This window comes from Oncorhynchus tshawytscha, linkage group LG21 (genome assembly GCF_018296145.1).
Source record: "Oncorhynchus tshawytscha isolate Ot180627B linkage group LG21, Otsh_v2.0, whole genome shotgun sequence".
NCBI lineage: Eukaryota > Metazoa > Chordata > Actinopteri > Salmoniformes > Salmonidae > Oncorhynchus > Oncorhynchus tshawytscha.
Genome location: NC_056449.1, coordinates 13677776 through 13703646, shown reverse-complemented (window position 1 = coordinate 13703646; position 25871 = coordinate 13677776). Strand labels below are relative to the sequence as shown.

The window sequence follows — 25871 nt, the reverse complement described above, 5'->3', positions numbered from 1 at the left end:
CATGTTAACCCTGTAGTCCTCCCGTTGTGGTGTGGGTCGACTCTTATTTCCTTTTCATCTGACGTCTCCATGTTGACGGCTCAGAATAAAACCTGGTGTTCCTCTGGGCTAGGGGGTATACTGTGGACACACTGCTGAGGTGTGCCGCACTTCCTCAGGTTACATAATACCTACTGTTAATTCCTCCTGGGGCCCGCACACTCAATGTGGAATGGGTCATGAGTCTGCATTGACAAGGGGGGCCTCTGTGTTTACAAGTTTCAGACAAAATGGCAACAGTTCTCTACAGAAAATGTTCTCTTGAATCACAATCTATGGTAATGTACACTCGAGAAGAATAAGGTTGAGTAATTTTGACTAAATCCACTGACTTGAATCTTACAATTTACATTCTTGATAGGAATTGCTCATATAGTGCAAATCTTTCACTATGAGCCTAAAACAAATCCAAACTTAGATAAGGTCTATAAAGTTTCAAGTTTCAACTTTTAATGTCACATGCACAAGTACAGTGAAATGCCTTTTTTGCAAACTCAAAACCCAACAATGAAAAAATAACAATGTAACACAAGAAAAAAAACACGAGAAATGAGAAGAACACAATAAGTAAGCAAGCATGCTATGTACAGGGTCAGTTCCAATACCATATTTACAATGTGCAGGGATACTGGAGCAATGGAGGTAGATATGTATAGGGGTAAGGTGACTAGGCATCAGGATACATTGTATGATATACAGAGTAGCAGCAGCTTGCATGTGAGTGTAGAGTCAGTATAAATGTATGTGCATATTATGTGTGCGAGCAGTTGATAGAGTGAGTGTGTGTGTGTGTGTGTAGGGCCCTGTGATTGTGCAAAAATACAAAAGGTCAATAAAGATACAAGGTTAACTCAGTCCGTGTATTTATTTTGTTAGCTATGTATCAGTCTTATTGCTTTGGGATAGAAGCTGTTCAAGAGCCAAATGTATATATTTAAAGGCTTTTCTGATTAGATGTGTCTTTTCCATACTGTCTAAACTTTTTGCTGACTCATCACTTGCTATTACATAAGTTTAGTCACTTTGAGCTGGAACATCTGGGTGGGGGCAATTGCAGCCAGGGTCAGATGACATCAGTTCACCTTTCACCTACTTTCACTGAGCAGGGGCCAAGTTACTATAGTATGTCTGAAACATCCTGTGAAAAAGGCCGAAATCGATAGCAGGTAGCCTACCCAATTAATACTTAACTCTTAAAACATAGTCGTTACGCTCCTCTAGTCTAAGGTAGAGCTTTTACACATCTATTATGTGATTCAGCAGACAATGAAACCATGTTATTAACTGTTTACATGCTCTACCTCATCTTGTCTTAGCCTATGTGGTTTTGCAAAAGTCAGGAGAATTATTTAAATGTACCTCAACGTCACAAGCGATACTATTGGTAAGCTGCTATAGTAAAACATTGCTTTTGTAACCTTTCTGATTTAGGGAGCTCCGTCCAGTATTTTTCTTTCGCCATATCGCCTACGTGGTGTTGCAGAAGTCATGAGAATTGTTTAAATGTATCTCACAGGGCATACTATATTGACAGTAGTAGGCTATTGTTTTTCGTGCCTTTCTTACACAGGAAGTTATGTGTTTTAATTTTTATTTTACCCTAAGTGATCATGAGAATTCTTTAACACAGACCAGTGCACTCCAAATGTTGTTTTTCTTTCTTTATTTAGCCAGGTAGGCCAGTTGAAAACAAGTTCACTTTTACAACTGTGACCTGGCCAAGATAAAGCAAAGCAGTGCGACAAAAACATCAGAGTTACACATGGGATAAACAAACGTACAGTCAATTACACAATAGAAAAATCTATGTACAGTGTGTGCAAATGTAGTAAGGTTAGGGAGGTAAAGGCAATAAATAGGCCATAGTGGCGAAATAATTACAATTTAGCATTAACACTGGAGTGATAGATGTGCAAGTAGAGATACTGGGGTGCAAAAGAGCAAATAAATAAATAATATGGGGATGAGGTAGTTGGGTGTGCTATTTACAGATGGGCTGTGTACAGGTACAGTGATCGGTAAGCTGCTCTGACAGCTGATGCTTAAAGTTAGTGAGGGAGATATGTCTCCAGCTTCAGTAATTTTTCAATTCGTTCCAGTCATTGGCAGCAGAGAACTAGAAGTAAAGGTGGCCAAAGTAGGGGTTGGCTTTGGGGATGACCAGTGAAATATACCTGCTGGAGCGCGTGCTACAGGTGGGTGTTGCTATGGTGATCAGTAAGCTGAGATAAGGCGGGACTTTACCTACCAAAGACTTATAGATGACCTGGAGCCAGTGGGTTTGGCGACGAATATGTAGCGAGGGCCAGCCAACGAGAGCATACAGGTCGCAGTGTTGGGTAATATATGGGGCTTTGGTGACAAAACGGATGGCACTGTGATAGACTACATCCAATTTGCTGAGAAGAGTGTTGGAGGCTATGTTGTAAATGACATCGCCGAAGTCAAGGATCGGTAGGATAGTCAGTTTTACGAGGGTATGTTTGGCACCATGAGTGAAGGAGGCTTTGTTGCGAAATAGGAAGCCGATTCTAGATTTAATTTTGGATTGGAGATGCTTAATGTGAGTCTGGAAGGAGAGTTTACAGTCTAACCAGACACCTAGGTATTTGTAGTTGTCCACATATTCTAAGTCAGAACCGTCCAGAGTAGTGATGCTAGGCGGGCGGGCAGGTGCGGGTAGCAATCGGTTGAAGAGCATGCATTTAGTTTTACTAGCATTTAAGAGCAGTTGGAGGCCACGGAAGGAGTGTTGTATGGCATTGAAGCTCGTTTGGAGGTTTGTTAACACAGTGTCCAAGGAAGGGCCAGATGTATACAGAATGGTGTCGTCTGTGTAGAAGTGGATCAGAGAATCACCAGCAGCAAGAGCAACATCATTCAAATATACAGAGAAATTAGTCGGCACGAGAATTGAACCCTGTGGCACCCCATAGAAACTGCCAAATGTCCTGACAACAGGCCCTCCGATTTGACACACTGAACTCTATCTGAGAAGTAGTTGGTGAACCAAGCGAGGCAGTCATTTGAGAAACCAAAGCTATTGAGTCTGTTGATAAGAATGAGGTGATTGACAGAGTCGAAAGCCTTGGCCAGGTTGATGAAAACAGATTAATACCATAAAATGTTTTCTACTGTTATTTCCCAGTACTAGGCTTCTGCAAATATTACTAATACATTGTTCCCATTTTTCCCATTAATTAGGGACTGAGGCCTGGACTGCAGAGTTCTCCTATTGACTAGAATGAGATGACATCAGCTTGACTTTAGACCACGAGGTATGAAAGCGTCTGGCAAACTTTGAACTGTTCCTTTTCTGATTAGAGTGTTGGAGATGGTATTCTGAGGATATGCTCTGCCTACAGCTATACATCCTACTGTGTTGATAAGTTATTGAGCTTTGAGTAGTTGAACTTTGAACCGGCTGAGTGTCCCATTCAGATTGGCAGAATGAAAAGGTCATAATTGATATAATTAAAAAGAGCTACAATGATTGGTTTCATGAATATGCATAACCTAATAGTGTAATTATTTAACTATTTCATGGGCCTTATAATTTCCATCTATAAACATATTTATTTGTACTAATCCAATTCATAGGTGAGAGGCTACGCCATTTCGGGGGAGCAAATTACTGTATTGTCATCAAGGGTAACTTGCTGACTGCAAATCTCTTCAAATCTTTCCTTTCAATGACATTTGTGTTTTTGTCATCGTCACATTGCTTTGGGGAAATGTTTTCAGTCTTTTAAAAAGAACACCCCCTCGGCTGAACTCATTGTTGTTTCCCAAGTGATGAGTCATTAATCATCAGCCTATTTCACAGACAGTGTAGTGAAGAAGGTGCAACAGGAGGCTGAAGAAATTTGGCTTGTCCCTAAAACCCTCACAAACTATTACAGATGCACAATTGAGAGCATCTTGTCAGGCATTATCACCATCTGGTACGGCAACTGCACCGCATGCAACCACAGGGCTCTCCAGAGGGTGGTGCGGTCTGCCCAACACATCACCGTGGGCAAACTACCTGCCCTCCAGGACATCTACAAGCACTTAATGTCACAGGAAAGCCAAAGAAATCATCAAGAACATCAACCACCTGAGCCACTGCCTGTTCACCGAACTATAATGCAGAAGGCGAGGTCAGTACAGGTGCATCAAAGCTGGGACGGAGAGAATGAAAAACAGCTTCTATCTCAAGGCCATCGGACTGTTAAATAGCCATCACTAACCAGCTTCCACCCGGTTATGCAACCCTGCACCTTAGAGGCTGCTGCCCTATTTACATAGATTTGGAATCACTGCCCACTTTAATAATGGAACACTAGTCACTTTAATCATGTTTAAATAATGTTTACATACTGCTTTACTCATCTCGTATGTATATACTGTATTCTATTCTACTGTATTTTAGTCAATTACACTCTGACATAGCTCTATATAATATTTATATATTGCTTATTTCCATTAGTTTACATTTAGATTTGTGTGTATTGTTGTGAATTGTTTTAGCTACTTCTGCACTGTTAGATACTACACTGTTGGAGCTAGGAACACAAGCTTTTCGCTACACCTGCAATAACATCTGCTAAATATGTGTATTTGACCAACACAATTTGATTTGATACATGCAACCTGGAAATGATTGGAAGAAATCAGGGGAAATATCTAATTAATGGTTGAATCTCATGAAAGGTAAACATGACCAGATTATGTTTTGACAGTAAATTATGGAGTTTAATCTAAATCCATGGAAAAACATATTCAGCGTCAGTGATTGTTCGTTTTCATTCTGAATAATCCGAATGAAAATGCGGTTAAGAGCATTGGGCCAGTGACCGAATAGCCGAGCTGGCTGTCGATGTGCCCTTGAACAAGGCACTTCATTAATCCTAATTGATCCTGTAAATCTCTCTGGATAAGAGGGTCTGCTAAATGACTAAAATGTCTAACTAAAATGTACAGAATTTGTGGAAAGACGATGGCGTATAAACCCAACTGTTTACCCAAACGAAATGTAGTCCCGGGAAGGTTATTACTACTTTAAATACATGTAGGTCTATTGTTTTTATTTCGATTATCATTAGTTCCAGATGTTAAGGAGGTCGGGGAGTGCGAGTAGCCCCGAGTCTACATGTGCTCCACTAGGGGGATTTAATCACGGAACATCTCCATGACCGAGAGTAACCCCTGTAGTTCTCCAGGCGGATGTAGCCAAGGTTCACTCCATATAAAAGCTTTTCTAGATCCAGATGATTCTCCTCCTCTGTGTACAGGTCACACATGCCTGGATAACAAGCCAGGATCAAAAATATTTCAAAAAGTGGTGAAGAAGTGTGGTTTAGCTTAGGAGGAAACACAATTGATGCTGAAAGGGTCTGATTTCGTGCCTTTGGGAAAAGGTATTTCGATTTTCCACTGATTAATTGTCTGTCATTTGTTTATTCTCTTCTTTTAATGGTAGTCCTATCTGCTAGAAAGAAAGCTGAAAATATAACGGAGTTATATGGCAAACGTTTGCTATTTTTCTTTTCAACAACGCATCACTTATATATATTTTGTTTTATAGCAAAAAATGTGTTCGTTGTAGTTTTTGTTGTACTTAATTATAAAACACGATGTAGACTAGCCTTCCGTCACATTTACAACCACATTATGTATAGTTATGTAACAGTGATTTACTAATTTAGGAAAAGGACTTAATATTAGATTTTTCCAAGCATGCGGAGAACACCGCATGGCACGAATCTTCTCACCCATTGTGATAAACTGACTTTTAAAAAACGATCCCATATTTTCTATTAAATTACATTCTTTGCAGAGTTATCCCTGTACTTGTTCTACAACATTTTGCCACCAAACAAGTTAATAAACAACTTAGAAACAAGTTACTTTGTTTTTAATTTACAGCAAGGGACGTCAATGTGAAGCCCAGCAAAATAACATGTTATTGAGTCATTTATATTGTCGTATTACCTGCGGGAGTTATAACACAAACAGCCCACCTGGCTCTTGTGAGTACAAAAGACAGGGAGACAATAGCCTAGACTGAGCTTGTCACTTCAAACACCGGTAGAGAAGCTGATAGTAGCGTACGGTAGAGATAGAGGACGCAACATTGTATATTTCCCGTTATGGCGTCTGTGCAAGCATGGGCAACGTCATTGAGGCCATCTCAATTTTAAAGTAGTACATTTTCTTCTTCTACTACTTCTATGGTAAACAAACTGAAAGGTTACATAGTGCACACTTAAATCACATTTTATTGGTCACATACACATGGCTAGCAGATGTTATTGTGAGTGTAGTGAAATGCTTCTAGATCAGACAGTGCATCAGGATCTAACAGGTAATATCTAACAAATTCACAACAAAACCTAATACACACAATCTGTTAAAGGAATGGGATGAGAATATATAAGTATAAAATATATGGATGAGCAGTAACAGAGCGGCAAAAATGCAAGAGATAGAAAATAATAGATAGTGAAGGATATAGTATATACATGTGAGATGTAAACATTATTAAAGTGGCATTATTAAAGTGACTAGTGATCCATGTATTAAAATGGCTAATGGTATCAAGTCTGTAGGTAGGCAGCCACCTCTGTGCTGGTGGTGGCTGTATAACAATCTGATGGCCTTGAGATAGAATCTGTTTTTCTATTTCTCTGTCCCAGCTTTGATGTACCTGTACTGGCCCCGCCTTCTGGATGGAAGCAGGGTGAACAGGTGGTTATTGTCCTTGATGATCTTTTTTGCCTTCCTGTGACATCGGGTGTTGTAGGTGTCTTGGGGGGCATGTAGTTTGCCCCCGGTGATGCGTTGTGTAGACCGCACCACCCTCTGGAGAGGTTGTGGGCAGTGTAGTTGCCGTACCAGGCGGTGATGCAGCCCGACAGGATGCTCTCAATTGTGCACCTGTAAAAGTTAGTGAGTGTTTACGAGTGACAAGGCACATTTTTTCAGCCTCCTAAGGTTTAAGAGGCGCTGTAGCTGTAGCGCCTTCTTCACCACACTGTCTGTGTGCGTGGACCATTTCAGTTTGTCGGTGATATCTACACCGAGGAACTTAATACTTTCCACCTTCTCTACTGCTGTCCCGTCGACGTGAATAGGGGGCTGCTCCCTTTGCTGTTTCCTGAAGTCCACGATCATCTCTTTTGTTTTGCTGACATTGAGTGAGAGGTTATTTTCCTGACACCACACTTGGAGGGCCCTCACCTCCTGTAGGCTGTCTCGTCGTTGTTGGTAATCAAGCCTACCTCTGTAGTATTGTCTGCAAACTTGATGATTGAGTTGGAGGTGTGCATGGCCACACAGTCGTGGGTGAACAGGGAGTACAGGAGAGGGCTGAGAGCGCACCCTTGTGGGGCCCCAGTGTTGAGGATCAGCGGAGTGGAGATGTTGTTTCCTACCTTCACCACCTGGGGGCAGCCCGACAGGAAGTCCAGGACCCAGTTGCACAGGGCGGGGTCGACACTGCAACCTAGGTTGTGTTTGAACAGGTATAAAGACAAAGATTGATGATTTACTGCCACCTGCAGTTATGGAATGTTTTCTCACAAGTATAATTCATTGGCTGATCCCTCCTGGTGACCTGGAGGAATTATGCGATCCTTCCTTAACCCATAGGAAGTCTCACCCAGTTGACTTCTTCAAAATGTTGAATGTGGTGCATTCTAAAACAGGCTTTTGTGCACTAGAGTCCTCTATTTCTGTGTAGCCTACTCACTCATTCACTTATACCCATGCTCCATTTATTGGGTTCATGCTGAGACACTTTAAAAAACAATTATTTTACCTTTATTTAACAAGGCAAGTCAGTTAAGAACAAATTTTTATTTTACAACAACGGCCTACCCTGGCCAAACCCTTCCCTAACTACGCTGGGCCAATTGTGCGGCGCCCTATGGGACTCAATCACGGCCGGTTGTGATACAGCCCGGGATTGGACCAGGGTCTGTAGTGAGGCCTCTAGCACTGAGATACAGTGCCTTGGACCACTGCGCCACTCAGGAGCCCTAATGCGCCACTCAGGAGCCCTAATGTGCCATGGTGGAGGAAAAAACTGTCCAGACTAATCCGTTCAGTTTTTTTATTTTATTTATTCGTTCCCTCAATATAAACATTCATTCAATCTATTTATTAATTAATTCTCTCCGACCAAATAAAATTGTATTTGTCACACATGCGCCGAATACAACAGGTGTAGACCTTATTGTGAAATGCTTACTTATAGGGCCCTTAACCTACAATGTAGTTTGAAAAAAGTAAGTAAGAAATAGGAACGCATTCTCCTTCTGTACCATGATGGTTTCATTCCCACTTAGCCTACAACAATTGTAGCCTAAATGTAAGTAAATATATTTAGTTAAATTACATGCTTCAAATGGTGATGATCACTGATCATTCAATAGCTTGTTTCCAGTTTCAGTGTTTTCATATGCCTTTTAACCATAAGGACAAATAACCCTTGTGATTTGTAATTTCAATATCCTGAAAAGCCAGGAGCCTCACTAGCAGTCAAAACTGAATGATGCATGTTTACAATGCAAACAAAATACATTTTGTGCAAACTCCGATTCATGCCACTTGAACAACATAAACAGTTATCCATTTTGCGCGAATCTCATCCCTGTGACCCAGTGTTTTATCCCTCGTCTATGAAGTTAGGGCCATATATGTCCAGTAAAACATGGTGCAGCCAAACGCCTGGATGTATTTATGTTGTTTACAATTGTGCATGTGAGGAAAGGCATGCTTCGGTGTTTAACCGGTGCAATGATGCGCTCTCATCCCTAGGCGGGAATTCTGTCTAGCTCTGCTTCATGACCGTAGATGTTCTAGTTTATACTCCGAGGGAGTTCATTAGCTAGCTACCCTGGCAATTAGCTAATATCCAGGTGAATGTATTGTCATCGCAACAAAGCAAATTAGCTATCAGTTTTAGTTATGAACATGGAGCCAGAGCTGCTTTAAACCATCTATCTACCTGTGCCTGGTTGGCTAAGTTGCTACACAGCTATAGCTAACGAACAAGATGCCTAGCTAGCAGCAGAGTCAGTCAGTCACACAGTTCATGGGAAAGGGGTCCAGAGAGAGATGGAACTCAGATTCTGACTGGGGTCATAGGGGCATCTGACCCTTGGGGCATATTTTTGGTCATAACCCCCACAAGGTGGTTTATTTAATACTTTACATTTTTCATAAACAAATCTAAATCATGTTTTGTGTTTCTGCATGAATATGGGTCATTTTGACCCAAACCAAAAACATCTAATTCTGCCTAGAGTAATTTGATACAAAATACTTTTATTTGCATCTAGGTTTCTCTGGAGACATAATCATTATCCGTACCCCAGAGGGTGGAGGAGGGCCTGTATCAGTGATTCTGACCAGATATAAAGAACATCTGCAAAGATATACACTCCAAATCTGGACCATCAGAAACACGATTTGTACTGACAGAACCACTAATAACCTGTAAATACGTCCCCTCAACCCATCCTCACTCTCATAAAGTCTGCTTGGGAACTGAGTGGGGACACCGTGCAGAATAAGTTCCCATGTGAGGAGGACCTATTGGAGAGATGTTGTCAACTAGACAAATGACCCTTGACCTTGTACCTTTGAGCTGTGTGCTGGCTGGCTGGACTTTTTACCCACAGTCACCACTGCCTGTGTGTCATTTCAGTTTGGAGCTGGAGGGAAGCTTGAGTGGATGAGGTCCAGAGTAGAGATGTCCATCTCAACTCAGCTGGGCTTGTTGTTGTGGAAGAACTTTACCTACAGGAGAAGGCAAACGGTAAGCAGAACATCTTTAAATCAGATTGTGTGAATTGGTGAAATAGGAATTGGGACTTTTTCCCGAGGCTTTGTTTGATAGGACAATTTAAAAGAGGATGTATAATTATGTTCTTCTGTTATAATGTTTACAGTGTATTTCAAACAAATGTATTTACTTTATTATTGTCATACACCAGGTCTACAGTTTTTAAATTCTTTCTTTGTAGCAAATCATACTTTACACAATAGTTCAATAGCTGTTTAGTTTCAAAGAGGGGTCATGTCCTGTTCTCCTATTATAAGAGTAAGATCAGCACTGTGGTAGGCCCAATACATCACTGGGGGCGATCTCCCTGTCCTCCAGGACATCTACACCAGCCGGGGTCTGAGGAAGGACCGAAAGATTGTCAAGGACTCAAGTCATCCGAGCCACGAACTGTTCACTCTGTTACTGTCTGGCAAGCGCTATCAGAGTATCGTGTCCCGGACCAAAAGGCTTCGAGACAGCTTCTACCACCAGGCCATCAGACTGCTGAAAAGCTTATGCTAGTCGTCTCCCTGGACAGACCTGCACCTTAGAGACTATTTGCACCGGATAAATTATTTGCACTGACAACCCACACATCCAACCCTAACACACAAACACCCATAAACACACACACGCACAAACACACACACAAACACCCATACACACACTCACACACACAGTCAACGCTGCTGTTCCAATATATACCATTGATTCCACTACCCACTTTATATTTGTAAATCCAGTCCATTATTACTGTGCATACTACCTCTTCTATTACTTGTTATTTTTGACTTGACTCCTTTCATTGTTATTATTGATTAATGTTCTGCATTGTTGAGGGAACTAACAAGCATTTCACTGTACCTTTTATACCTGCTGTAAACTGTATGTGAAGAATACATTTGATTTGATTTTTACAATAACTATTGTAAGCAATTCCCTTAACTGGAGGGAGATTTTACGGTGTATTAGATGTGAGACGTGGGCTCCTTTATTCAAGTAGTCAAAAAAAAAAGTTTTACTGGAAAGTAATATGCTACATGCCCAAAGGGACAGAGCTGTATCTTAGCAGTGTTCGCTTTAATTGCTACTACAGCTTTGTCTCCCACCTGTGCTAGAACCCTGCCTCTAGATGGCTTTACGTGTGCTGGAGTAGCATCTCTCTCCATCTCCTAATCCAATCAGCATGCACCTGATAACCCTTGAACAGAGATGACTTCTGTTGCTGGATGTGGGTGTGCAACATTGGCTATTTTGAAGTGGGGGTTGGTTGTATTGATCGCTTTGCGTCTATTAGGAATGCAGTCCTAATAGACGCTGTCTTATGACAGCTACATCATCCCTGCGTATAGCGTTGATGCAGACCTATTATATGGTGTAGTGATGGAGCCATTTTGAATGGCAGCTTTTGAGCGCTCCAGACTATTAGCTGACAAGCTAGGCTTATGGTTATAAATGGGGGGGGTAGTAATGGTTACCATGGGCCACGCTCCTTGTAATAAATGCTAACTGGCCTTCTCTTGTTTTCTTCTCTAGCTCCAACTGCTGATTGAGATAGTATGGCCCCTGTTGATCTTCTTCATTTTGATATCAGTGAGACTGAACTACCCTCCGTACGAACAACATGAATGTAAGTATGATGCACCCCCCTCGTCATTGTTTACACACAGACACATTTCCACAAGACACTCAACTGAATTCCCCACCCCACACCCCAAATGGCTGTTCAACCACTCCTGTTGTTGTGGCCACGGAGGCATTTGTATTTGGACTCTGTGGATGAACTATGTTGTCGCATGTATACATATTGTACACTGCCAAAGATACAAGCCATTGATGCTACAGTATACAAGCTAGCTATACCATGCACTAGTATGCTACAATGCCATGTGCAGTCATTTATTCGGAAACTGCTACGTGCTGGCCACTCGAGTAAACCCACTATGGAGAAGAAAAAAGACATACATTTTCACAGTCCAACAGCAGCCTAATCGTGTTGAACTGTTTATGATAGGTCCTTATCTGGTGTGTATGCTGGGTGTTTTATGCGTTAACTGTTATATGGGGAATATTCTGTCCTGCTAATCAATTTTCTGGTATGGGATGGCAGATATACCTCTGTTAATGGGTTTTTATCTAAAGCCTGACAGAAGATTTCTTCCCACTGGGCATGTATCCCTTTACTTCTCCTGCATGAAGCCTCCGATATGAACATTACAATAGATCCAATACTAATCACCGGAGCTTTTTTTTGTCAAAACAAAATGTCTCTTTGATTAGTCAAAACTGTACAAACATAAGTTTGATTGTTTTCTGTTTGATTGGACAGTTCGTTTGTGAGGTGGCTCAGATTGCCTGTGGACATATCAGTGACTTTATGGGGGGGTTAGAGTTTACCATGCCTTTATTACTGCTCTAATCTCATTATCAAGGTTCTATATGTGAAAGCTGATAAAAGTCGCAAGGCCCTCGGAGACTATCTTTGGCACGGGTATGGGAAAAGCTTATATAATGGAAATGCACTTGCTGAACCAAAGCCTGTTTTCCCCGGAATGATACGCTAGAGAATTCTTCAGTTAATTATATCACTGGGGTCAGTTCACAGAACAGGATCAATGAAGCTGCCGGTTACCTTCTCTTTGCTAAAGCAACTATTATTTCTTTGTATGGGACTTGCATTCTTATTGATCCTACTTTGTGTAATAGCCTACAAACCTGCTTCAGGATACAGTTGTGTGGGACAAAGCATTCGCATAGCTACTAATAACTGTTATCAATGGGATGAACACATCTCCTGAGAAATCTTTGTCTACGTCAGAATATCCGCTTTCTTTCATTCCCGGAAGCCTGCGCTTTGTCCATCTGCCAGAAAGCAGAAGCATTAGGGGTGAAATGCTTTCAGTTCTTCCAAAAGTCTTGGTTAGGCACCAGGCACAGGGATACTTATGGTGTGAGTCATACAGCACGTGGGTCTGAGCATGTTGTAACTTCTCCTACACCCCATAGGAAAGACAGGGTCTTCCTTGCACAGGGCCTAACCTATTGCTTTAGGGGATGGATATTAACCATGAAAGAAATGTGACCGTGCAATAAGACTCCAAATACCCATTGCTCTTTTTGAAGATTTCAAAGCATTTGAGTTGAATATGGTGCTAGTTTGGAAGATTTCAAATGGTTTCAGATTAATGTGGTGCTAGTTTGAAAACTGCCTAGCTAAAATGCATTTAGGATTCACATTTATCACCCACTAGTTCATTAACTCATAATCTTTATAGGCCGTCGATGACGATCACTCTGAAAGGCAATATGGCTGCCCTGAATCAGCTAAGCAATTGGCTATGTGGGGTTATTTCTTATCTCTGCTTTTCTTAGTAATGGGCCAGTTGGCAGGCCTCAGGTTTACTGATAGCGGGCCTACTTTTTTAACTCATCACACAAATAAAGGCAAGCCTCTCGGGGAGGGAGGGATGGCACCTTAGGAGGGGACAAAGGTTGTACATTGTACTTAGGCAATCACTCCCTCACATTGATAAGGCCTGAGGCTGCAGTGAAGCCTTCAAGATGGGACAAGACGTGGTTACGCTGATGCTAGCTCATCCGCCACCAGCTCGATAAATTAATCTGAGAACACACATCAGTTAGGTGTCTTTTGCGTAGACAAAAATAGAATTTTGAAACTCTGTAGGTGATGTTCAAAGACCACCTCAAGTAGTTCCGTCGGGTTGATATAGAGGCTATTTAAGTGTCTCAGTATCAGATCCAACGTGACTGGAATTACCCTGTGTTCTCTGCAGTCCATTCTCTGTAGATAGTGTATTGATAGACTAAATATGTCAAAAATGTCCCCCCAAAAGTGTTTTGCTATACAACCAGAGATGTGGTTTTGAATGTGCTGTATAAATGATTGAATTTCAAGCACCACAATTTGTGTCTTATGACGACTGTACAGTGACGTTACTGATGGTATCTCTCCCGGTGTCTCGCTCAGGTCATTTCCCCAACAAGGCCATGCCCTCGGCGGGCACCCTGCCCTGGATCCAAGGCATCATCTGCAACGCCAACAACCCCTGCTTCCGCAACCCCACTCCTGGAGAGTCCCCCGGGGTCGTGGGCAACTTCAACGAGTCCATGTGAGTCCCACCCCAAGCTGCATCTCTGTATCTGATTTGTTTTTAAAATATAAAAACATGAATACACTTTATTTTATGATTCATCCGCTTCATTGGATTAATAACATCATTGTTTCCAAATAAAGAAATTGGTCACTTTAATGTTTCCTGTAAATATCCTGTTTATAACTTGAATTGAACTGATTCAATTTTATTCTGTGTTAATCTGTGGATGTCTGCAGAATCTCTCGTCTGTTCTCCGATGCCAAGAAGATCCTGCTGTACAGTCAGAATGACCGGAATCTGGATGGCTTTAAAGGCCTCATCCAAGCCCTGAAGACACTACAGGCCAACACCAAAGGTAAGAGTCACCTCTATATAAACCATTGTTCACTGTACACATTACTACATTCACAAGAAACACCAGGGGCCTATTCATTTGAGCAGAATGTTCATGAACTCAAAGCCTAGAATAGACAGTATTTTCACTGAAGTTGAATCAAGACTCATTCCAGGTCTACATAGTACATCTCTGTCTGCCCTGAACTTTACGCCCTGTTGGGCGTGCCCCGGAGAGTTACTGTACGCCCACGTCTGGGCAGAAAAAAGAGGGTTTACACTAATTCCCTTACGCTGTGCTGACTCACAGCGGGACTCCCCCATCCTCTTTTGTCCTGTTCCAACCTGCCTTCTGGATTCTCCTCCTGTGCCTGTGAATGGCTGTGGATGGATAGTTATAATTTTAAAACTGATTTAATATTATACCACTTCAATTTCACACCCAGATTTCTTCTATAATGACATTTTATTTATGAGCACTTAGACAATGCTGTGTTTAGAGTGACAGTGGTGGCGATATGTGAGATGGTTTGAGGCAGTAGATGGATGAAAGCCGGCAGAGCCTCTCCCAACTGACAGGTCGTGGCAGGCCATTGGGAAAAGGCAAAAGGGGGATACCTAGTCAGTTGTCCAACTGAATGTATTCAACTGAAATGTGTCTTCCGCATTTAACCCAACCCCTCTGAATCAGAGAGGTGTGGGGGGCTGCCTTAATCGACATCCACGTCTTCGGCGCCCAGGGAACTTTGGGTCAACTGCTTTGCTCGGGCAGATCGGCAGATTTTTACCTTGTCAGCTTGGGGACTCGATCCAGCAAACTTCCGGTACTGGCCCAACGCTCTAACCACTAGGCTGCCTGCCGCATGGCTTGAAGGTATTCTCATATGCCATTCAAGATAGGACAGATTTTACGTACTTCCATACTTACTGTGTGCTGGGTTAATGGTGTGTTTCGCATTAGACAAAATAAGACTGTGCTACCTTAGTCAGGTGACCTTATATTACATTAGCTTGGGTAATGGACTTTATTAAAGGATAAGCCTTTCATTGGAGTAGTATATCAACATAGATACAACACAGATACACAGATAATACACAGACAACACAGATAATACTTACATTTCAAGGCAAATACAGTACCACTGTAATGAATTAGGTATTTGCCATGCCTGTGTATCCACTTTGGCTGATGGTAGAAAATGTCTGCAGAAGTATAATAGGTATACGCTGAGTCCTGGATAGTTAGGTATACGCTGAGTCCTGGATAGTTAGGTATACGCTGAGTCCTGGATAGTTAGGTATACGCTGAGTCCTGGATAGTTAGGTATACGCTGAGTCCTGGATAGTTAGGTATACGCTGAGTCCTGGATAGTTAGGTATACGCTGAGTCCTGGATAGTTAGGTATACGCTGAGTCCTGGATAGTTAGGTATACGCTGAGTCCTGGATAGTTAGGTATACGCTGAGTCCTGGATAGTTAGGTATACGCTGAGTCCTGGATAGTTAGGTATACGCTGAGTCCTGGATAGTTAGGTATACGCTGAGTCCTGGATAGTTAGGTATACGCTGAGTCCTGGATAGTTAGGTATACGCTGAGTCCTGGATAGTTAGGTATACGCTGAGTCCTGGATAGTTAGGTATACGCTGAGTCCTGGATAGTTAGGTATACGCTGAGTCCTGGATAGTTAGGTATACGCTGAGTCCTGGATAGTTAGGTATACGCTGAGTCCTGGATAGTTAGTTATACGCTGAGTCCTGGATAGTTAGGTATACGCTGAGTCCTGGATAATTAGGTATACGCTGAGTCCTGGATAGTTAGGTATACGCTGAGTCCTGGATAATTAGGTATACGCTGAGTCCTGGATAGTTAGGTATACGCTGAGTCCTGGATAGTTAGGTATACGCTGAGTCCTGGATAGTTAGGTATACGCTGAGTCCTGGATAATTAGGTATACGCTGAGTCCTGGATAGTTAGGTATACGCTGAGTCCTGGATAATTAGGTATACCCTGAGTCCTGGATAGTTAGGTATACGCTGAGTCCTGGATAATTAGGTATACCCTGAGTCCTGGATAGTTAGGTATACGCTGAGTCCTGGATAATTAGGTATACCCTGAGTCCTGGATAGTTAGGTATACGCTGAGTCCTGGATAATTAGGTATACGCTGAGTCCTGGATAGTTAGGTATACGCTGAGTCCTGGATAATTAGGTATATGCTGAGTCCTGGATAGTTAGGTATACGCTGAGTCCTGGATAATTAGGTATACCCTGAGTCCTGGATAGTTAGGTATACGCTGAGTCCTGGATAATTAGGTATACCCTGAGTCCTGGATAGTTAGGTATACGCTGAGTCCTGGATAATTAGGTATACCCTGAGTCCTGGATAGTTAGGTATACGCTGAGTCCTGGATAATTAGGTATACGCTGAGTCCTGGATAGTTAGGTATATGCTGAGTCCTGGATAGTTAGGTATACGCTGAGTCCTGGATAATTAGGTATACCCTGAGTCCTGGATAGTTAGGTATACGCTGAGTCCTGGATAGTTAGGTATACGCTGAGTCCTGGATAATTAGGTATACGCTGAGTCCTGGATAATTAGGTATACCCTGAGTCCTGGATAGTTAGGCCGGTTGTGTGAGAACCTGGGATCGAACCCAGGTTTATAGTGACGCCTCAAGCAGTGCCTTAGACTGCTGTGCCACTCGTGAGGATTTAACAGGACTGAGCAGGGGTGCAGCCTTGGACACCACCCACTGGGAAGCCATGCCCAGCCAATCAGAATAATTTTTTCCCACAAATGGAATTTATTACAGACAGAAATACTCCTCAGCAAATCGATATCAGCTGCTTGATATGCCACACCTGTCAGGTGGATGGATTATCTTGGCAAAGGAGAAATGCTCACTAGCAGGAATGTAGACAAATTTGTGCACAACATTTAAGAGAAATAAGCTTTTTGTACATATGGAACATTTCTGGGATTTAAAAAAAAGTTTGATTAAACAATTCAGAGACTTAAACGAATACATTACATGATAAATATTTAAGGAGAGCGAATCAATATACAATCCCAAAATCAACTGTAACTGTCTATAGTAAAACAAAGCTTAAAACGATGTTTGGGTGAACCTGAATCAAGAAAATGAATGGTGAAGTCGCTTCCAATCACAGTAGACGACTACTCCTCACCACGCAATAGAGACCAAAAGAGGAAATGCCCCCCTCCTAGTTGTGCCATGTCATGAGGACACCTGGACCACCTATTGAGATGTGCCTTTTGTTAAGCAAATCATGTGATATATGAGCTGAAAAGTAGACTGGAGTAGGAATTTAATTAAGAAGGTAATTTAGTGATATCTGATTTGAGCCTTTGCGAGTGGCAATAAAGATGTATTTATTTATTTACCTTTATTTTACTGGGCAAGTCAGTTAAGAACAAATTCTTATTTTCAATGACGGCCTAGGAACAGTGGGTTAACTGTCTGTTCAGGGGCAGAACGACAGATTTGTACCTTGTCAGCTCGGGGATTTGAACTTGCAACCTTTCGGTTACTAGTCCAGCGCTCTAACCACTAGGCTACCCTGCCGATGAACGGTTATGCTAGGTCTGTCTCTTATGACATGGCTTTCATGATGGTGGCCACCTGTTTTAAAACACTCCCATTCATTTATTTGATTTTGCTAATCAGTTTGTGCTTCAGTCCATCCTATTTACTAGTCTAAGCATGATATTGATAAACCAAGCCAGTGTAGTTTGATGGGGCTGGGGGATATTTTAATTGTGACTCATACCAACATGGCTTGGTTTATTGCTGTTATGTGGAAGTATGAACAGTGATGATGTAACATCCCTTCAGTATTGGTTGTTGATAATGTTCAGGCTCCTGAGTTCACAGTGCATGGACTATATGCTAATGAAGCACTTTTGCACAGCCACGGGTCTGATCAAGATACTCCTGATAATCCACGTTGATGATATCCGTTAATCAGTCCTTTCTGAAAACCTGTCTGATGAGGCCAGGGGGGTTCTTAGAATCTAGTTGTTAGTTTGTACAGTAAACATTTCAGCTTCTTTGTGCGACTGGGGTCAAGTGGTTAAAATGGAGGATAGATAGTTGAACAGTTTTAACAGAGATCTGAAGCTGAATAAGCAAATTCCACAATAAATCTGATGTCAGCAAGTGTTTGCATGACCAAAGTGGACTCTTTGAAAGGTTCTGCCAGGTATTGTGTGTTTCCCTCTTTTTATGCTACTGGTTGTCATTGAGTTTGTGAACAGAGCTTTGACCGGACTGTGCTCTCCACAAAGCCCTCACTACCACAGCTTTCACATGGACAAAAGAATCAGATATTTTTCCATGTCATGTTTTTTAAAATTTTTATCTGAATATCATTTATTTTTGGCAGTGACGTCTTACTTTTGGGGTTCAATGTGGACCCATGGCTTAGTTGATTGAATTTGGCACTGTAAATGGTATTTATAATGGAGCCATCTATCTAAAAGAGTAGATAGTTAGGTCTCAATTTCTAAAAACAATGCTTTTGTGGGTTTGCATAATCTTGCATTGACTTTTGAAATTGCTTTGGATCCAGTGTATTTCAGGAAGTCTGAACTTTTTGGTGTTCTCAGAGCACACATCTTACAGCTTGATTCTAACTTGATATGTGGAAAATATCTAGATTGATTAATCTCACAATTAACAAAAGGAGCATGAACAAGACCTAGGGCCACCAATGTTTTGTCAGGCCGTCATGTAAAAATCAAGCCTATGGCTTACTTCCAGAGACAAAACAGGAATTCACAAAGCCGGTCAATACACTGAAGGATTTGTCAAAGTGGATTTGCTGAAAGGTGTCCTTGGGGGGCGTGGTGGATTCTTAATGTACTGTAACCAGTGGACAAATATTGATTCAATTGTCTGTCACTAAATTCTAACGCATGTTCATGGTTCATTGGCGTAAAATTTGTTGCTAATTTGTAACTCCTTTTGACAATCGTTTATAATGATTTACAGGGGTTCTAGACAGTAAAACCAAATGGAGTCTGTCAGCTTTTGCAAAGGCTCCAGATTTTCTGAGACCCAATTTGACCCCCACCCCCTCACCTCGTCTGTCTTCAAACGGCCGTCTAGCTAATGTTCCAGGAATCTGCCACCTACTGTCCTTTTGTCCCCCTAACCCCCCACTGCTACCAGTACTAGTGACTGGACTCACTTCCAGCTTTTGTTCTTTGAAAGGGCCCAGGAGTTTAGGGAAGTAGCCAATGAGAGAGGGGGAGGGGCAGTTAGCAGACAATTTGCAGACAGTTTGTGTATGATCCAGTGTTTTTCAGTGTGAATGTGCTAGCGGAGACTCTGAGACTCAAAAATGTATAAATCTATATCAAACACAAGCCATGGATTTAAAGGTTTAACAAACCATACAACTATGCACAAGGACAACTTTGAACAATTTTACACAGAATATGTTGCGTTGTATGGTTTGTTAAGCTTTGAAAATGTTTTTTGTTTGGCATACATTTGAAAGTGAAAAACCGGAGACTCGGCGTAATTCCGTAACCATGGAATTACCCTGTGATTGAAGGTGTGAAGTGTGTCACTTCCTTCTCCACAGGTCTATGTCAATGGTTGATTATTTTAGATAACATAATGATGGAAATGGTGTATTCTGGCACTTCTTTCCAACCTCTGATATAGACCCAACCTTTTCTGGGATGTTTTATTCATTTCCAAACATTCTTTTGAACTTTAAAAGACAACAAAAAAACGTATCCAAATAATCCTAAACTCCTGCGCCAAGCGTTTTCGAGTTGGTCACCTGAGTAACTAGCAAGCAAGCACATGCTCCATGACGACATTTAATGAGGTTGAAAGCTAATGCAGTACCCACGACTATGGAAAATAGTATGATTTGGCAGAAGGAACAACCAACATTTGCTAAATAAGTCTACTAAAATAAGACAATTCCGTACACACACATCTAGTAATGTCAGGGTATAGGAGAGAGCTGGTTTGAACAAGTTGTTGTGTTTGTTTCCCACAGGATTCAAGCTGAAGGATTTCCTCCACAACAATGAGACCCTGTCCACTTTCCTTCTGCGAAACGCCTCCTTCTCGGAACACGCCGTGCGCCAGATCATTGAGGCCGACGTGAACTTGGAAAAGGTAAGAGGAAAAATACCACCTTCCCAAAGTTCTATGACATATACATTTGAGTCATTTAGCAGATGCTCTTATTCAGATCAATTTACAGGAGCAATTAGGGCTAGGTACCTTGCTCAACAGATTTTTCACCTATTTGGCTCTGGGATTTGAACCAGCATCCTTTTGGCTACCTGCCACCCCATGAGGAATATTATGAGGCATATTACTAGGGTCAGTTCACCACATCCTGGACACCATGAAAAGCAGTGTAGTAGTTCTTCAACATGCCCATGGCCCATTATTTCCCTCCTAGCCTCCCAGCAGATTAGGTCCCATGTTGTTCATTATTTCCCTCCTAGCCTCCCAGCAAATTAGGTCCCATGTTGTCCATTATTTCCCTCCTAGCCTCCCAGCAAATTAGGTCCCATGTTGTCCATTATTTCCCTCCTAGCCTCCCAGCAGATTAGGTCCCACGTTGTTCATTATTTCCCTCCTAGCCTCCCAGCAAATTAGGTCCCATGTTGTCCATTATTTCCCTCCTAGCCTCCCAGCAAATTAGGTCCCATGTTGTCCATTATTTCCCTCCTAGCCTCCCAGCAGATTAGGTCCCATGTTGTCCATTATTTCCCTCCTAGCCTCCCAGCAAACTAGGTCCCATGTTGTCCATTATTTCCCTCCTAGCCTCCCAGCAAATTAGGTCCCATGTTATCCATTATTTCCCTCCTAGCCTCCCAGCAGATCAGGTCCCATGTTGTCCATTATTTCCCTCCTAGCCTCCCAGCAGATTAGGTCCCATGTTGTCCATTACTTCCCTCCTAGCCTCCCAGCAGATTAGGTCTGTTGTCCATTATTTCCTCCTAGCCTCCCAGCAGATCAGGTCCCATGTTGTCCATTATTTTCCTCTTAGCCCCTCAGCAGATCAGGTCCCATGTTGTCCATTATTTCCCTCTTAGCACCTCAGCAGATCAGGTCCCATGTTGTCCATTATTTCCCTCTTAGCCTCTCAGATCAGGTCAGATCAGGTCCCATGTTGTCCATTATTTCCCTCTTAGCCTCTCAGCAGATCAGGTCCCATGTTGTCCATTATTTCCCTCTTAGCCTCCCAGCAGATCAGGTCCCATGTTGTCCATTATTTCCCTCTTAGCCTCTCAGCAGATCAGGTCCCATTATTTCCCTCTTAGCCTCTCAGCAGATCAGGTCCCATGTTGTCCATTATTTCCCTCTTAGTCCATTATTTCCCTCTTAGCCTCTCAGCAGATCAGGTCCCATGTTGTCCATTATTTCCTCTTAGCCTCTCAGCAGATCAGGTCCCATGTTGTCCATTATTTCCCTCTTAGCCTCTCAGCAGATCAGGTCCCATGTTGTCCATTATTTCCCTCTTAGCCTCTCAGCAGATCAGGTCCCATGTTGTCCATTATTTCCCTCTTAGCCTCTCAGCAGATCAGGTCCCATGTTGTCCATTATTTCCTCTTAGCCTCTCAGCAGATCAGGTCCCATGTTGTCCATTATTTCCTCAGCAGATCAGCCTCCATTATTTCAGCAGATCAGGTCCCATGTTGTCCATTATTTCCCTCTTAGCCTCTCAGCAGATCAGGTCCCATGTTGTCCATTATTTCCCTCTTAGCCTCTCAGCAGATCAGGTCCCATGTTGTCCATTATTTCCCTCTTAGCCTCTCAGCAGATCAGGTCCCATGTTGTCCATTATTTCCCTCTTAGCACCCATGTTGTCTCAGCAGAGATCAGGTCCATGTTGTCCATTATTTCCCTCTTAGCCTCTCAGCAGATCAGGTCCCATGTTGTCCATTATTTCCCTCTTAGCCTCTCAGCAGATCAGGTCCCATGTTGTCCATTATTTCCCTCTTAGCCTCTCAGCAGATCAGGTCCCATGTTGTCCATTATTTCCCTCTTAGCCTCTCAGCAGATCAGGTCCCATGTTGTCCATTATTTCCCTCTTAGCCTCTCAGCAGATCAGGTCCCATGTTGTCCATTATTTCCCTCTTAGCCTCTCAGCAGATCAGGTCCCATGTTGTCCATTATTTCCCTCTTCAGCCTCCCAGCAGATCAGGTCCCATGTTGTCCATTATTTCCCTCTTAGCCTCCATTATTTCCCTCTTAGCCTCTCAGCAGATCAGGTCCCATGTTGTCCATTATTTCCCTCTTAGCCTCTCAGCAGATCAGGTCCCATGTTGTCCATTATTTCCCTCTTAGCCTCTCAGCAGATCAGGTCCCATGTTGTCCATTATTTCCCTCCTAGCCTCTCAGCAGATCAGGTCCCATGTTGTCCATTATTTCCCTCTTAGCCTCTCAGCAGATCAGGTCCCATGTTGTCCATTATTTCCTCTTAGCCTCTCAGCAGATCAGGTCCCATGTTGTCCATTATTTCCCTCTTAGCCTCTCAGCAGATCAGGTCCCATGTTGTCCATTATTTCCCTCCTAGCCTCTCAGCAGATCAGGTCCCATGTTGTCCATTATTTCCCTCTTAGCCTCTCAGCAGATCAGGTCCCATGTTGTCCATTATTTCCCTCTTAGCCTCCCAGCAGATCAGGTCCCATGTTGTCCATTATTTCCCTCCTAGCCTCTCAGCAGATCAGGTCCCATGTTGTCCATTATTTCCCTCTTAGCCTCTCAGCAGATCAGGTCCCATGTTGTCCATTATTTCCTCTTAGCCTCTCAGCAGATCAGGTCCCATGTTGTCCATTATTTCCCTCTTAGCCTCTCAGCAGATCAGGTCCCATGTTGTCCATTATTTCCCTCAGCAGATCAGCCTCTCAGCAGATCAGGTCCCATGTTGTCCATTATTTCCCTCTTAGCCTCTCAGCAGATCAGGTCCCATGTTGTCCATTATTTCCCTCTTAGCCTCTCAGCAGATCAGGTCCCATGTTGTCCATTATTTCCCTCTTAGCCTCTCAGCAGATCAGGTCCCATGTTGTCCATTATTTCCCTCTTAGCCTCTCAGCAGATCAGGTCCCATGTTGTCCATTATTTCCCTCTTAGCCTCTCAGCAGATCAGGTCCCATGTTGTCCATTATTTCCCTCTCTAGCCTCTCAGCAGATCAGGTCCCATGTTGTCCATTATTTCCCTCTTAGCCTCTCAGCAGATCAGGTCCCATGTTGTCCATTATTTCCCTCCTCTCAGCAGATCAGGTCCCATGTTGTCCATTATTTCAGCAGATCAGGTCCCAGATTATTTCCCTCAGGTCCCATGTTGTCCATTATTTCCCTCTTAGCCTCTCAGCAGATCAGGTCCCATGTTGTCCATTATTTCCCTCCTAGCCTCTCAGCAGATCAGGTCCCATGTTGTCCATTATTTCCCTCTTAGCCTCTCAGCAGATCAGGTCCCATGTTGTCCATTATTTCCCTCCTAGCCTCTCAGCAGATCAGGTCCCATGTTGTCCATTATTTCCCTCTTAGCCTCTCAGCAGATCAGGTCCCATGTTGTCCATTATTTCCCTCTCAGGTCCCAGCCTTATTTCTCAGCAGATCAGGTCCCATGTTGTCCATTATTTCCCTCTTAGCCTCTCAGCAGATCAGGTCCCATGTTGTCCATTATTTCCCTCTTAGCCTCTCAGCAGATCAGGTCCCATGTTGTCCATTATTTCCCTCTTAGCCTCTCAGCAGATCAGGTCCCATGTTGTCCATTATTTCCCTCTTAGCCTCTCAGCAGATCAGGTCCCATGTTGTCCATTATTTCCCTCTTAGCCTCTCAGCAGATCAGGTCCCATGTTGTCCATTATTTCCCTCTTAGCCTCTCAGCAGATCAGGTCCCATGTTGTCCATTATTTCCCTCTTAGCCTCTCAGCAGATCAGGTCCCATGTTGTCCATTATTTCCCTCTTAGCCTCTCAGCAGATCAGGTCCCATGTCCTAGCCTCTCAGCAGATCAGGTCCCATGTTGTCCATTATTTCCCTCTTAGCCTCTCAGCAGATCAGGTCCCATGTTGTCCATTATTTCCCTCTTAGCCTCTCAGCAGATCAGGTCCCATGTTGTCCATTATTTCCCTCTTAGCCTCTCAGCAGATCAGGTCCCATGTTGTCCATTATTTCCCTCTTCCCAGCCTCCCAGCAGAGATCAGGTCCCATGTTGTCCATTATTTCCCTCTTAGCCTCTCAGCAGATCAGGTCCCATGTTGTCCATTATTTCCCTCTTAGCCTCTCAGCAGATCAGGTCCCATGTTGTCCATTATTTCCCTCTTAGCCTCCCATGTTGTCCATTATTTCCCTCTTAGCAGATCAGGTCCCATGTTGTCCATTATTTCCCTCTTAGCCTCTCAGCAGATCAGGTCCCATGTTGTCCATTATTTCCCTCTTAGCCTCTCAGCAGATCAGGTCCCATGTTGTCCATTATTTCCCTCTTAGCCTCTCAGCAGATCAGGTCCCATGTTGTCCATTATTTCCCTCTTAGCCTCTCAGCAGATCAGGTCCCATGTTGTCCATTATTTCCCTCTTAGCCTCTCAGCAGATCAGGTCCCATGTTGTCCATTATTTCCCTCTTAGCCTCTCAGCAGATCAGGTCCCATGTTGTCCATTATTTCCCCTCTTCAGCCTCCATTATCAGCAGATCAGGTCCCATGTTGTCCATTATTTCCCTCTTAGCCTCTCAGCAGATCAGGTCCCATGTTGTCCATTATTTCCCTCTTAGCCTCTCAGCAGATCAGGTCCCATGTTGTCCATTATTTCCCTCCTAGCCTCTCAGCAGATCAGGTCCCATGTTGTCCATTATTTCCCTCTTAGCCTCTCAGCAGATCAGGTCCCATGTTGTCCATTATTTCCCTCTTAGCCTCTCAGCAGATCAGGTCCCATGTTGTCCATTATTTCCCTCTTAGCCTCTCAGCAGATCAGGTCCCATGTTGTCCATTATTTCCCTCTTAGCCTCTCAGCAGATCAGGTCCCATGTTGTCCATTATTTCCTTCTTAGCCTCTCAGCAGATCAGGTCCCATGTTGTCCATTATTTCCCTCTTAGCCTCTCAGCAGATCAGGTCCCATGTTGTCCATTATTTCCCTCTTAGCCTCCCAGCAGATCAGGTCCCATGTTGTCCATTATTTCCCTCTTAGCCTCCCAGCAGATTAGGTCTGTTGTCCATTATTTCCCTCTTAGCCTCTCAGCAGATCAGGTCCCATGTTGTCCATTATTTCCCTCTTAGCCTCTCAGCAGATCAGGTCCCATGTTGTCCATTATTTCCCTCTTAGCCTCTCAGCAGATCAGGTCCCATGTTGTCCATTATTTCCCTCTTAGCCTCTCAGCAGATCAGGTCCCATGTTGTCCATTTGTTGCAGGTAGCAGCAAATACAGAGCAGGTCAGTAGTGTCTTTATTTCAGTGACATAAACTTCACTGCAATCCGCCTTGACTTCCTGTAGAGACTATAAACAAGGTGGCTTTCCACCGAATGCACAGACTTGGAGCTCGGAGTGACAAGACCAAGGGT

General features: G+C 43.0%; 1 protein-coding gene and 1 long non-coding RNA gene across 2 annotated transcripts in view; both read left to right on the top strand.

Annotated features, from left to right (window-relative positions):
- The first annotated feature begins 5281 nt into the window (after positions 1-5281).
- abca1b (ATP-binding cassette, sub-family A (ABC1), member 1B) overlaps positions 5282-25871 on the top strand; it is a 45563-nt gene continuing 24973 nt past the window's right edge. The window contains exons 1-6 of the mRNA XM_042303116.1: positions 5282-5441; positions 9737-9847; positions 11393-11486; positions 13845-13986; positions 14208-14326; positions 20346-20467. Of these exons, the coding sequence (XP_042159050.1) occupies positions 9764-9847; positions 11393-11486; positions 13845-13986; positions 14208-14326; positions 20346-20467 (561 nt within the window). The 5' untranslated portion in view covers positions 5282-5441; positions 9737-9763. The remainder of the gene's footprint in view (positions 5442-9736; positions 9848-11392; positions 11487-13844; positions 13987-14207; positions 14327-20345; positions 20468-25871) is intronic.
- Positions 21476-23721, top strand: LOC121840372. The gene is made up of 3 exons (XR_006079564.1): positions 21476-21514; positions 23227-23364; positions 23644-23721. It is a non-coding gene; the product is annotated as an uncharacterized LOC121840372 (long non-coding RNA).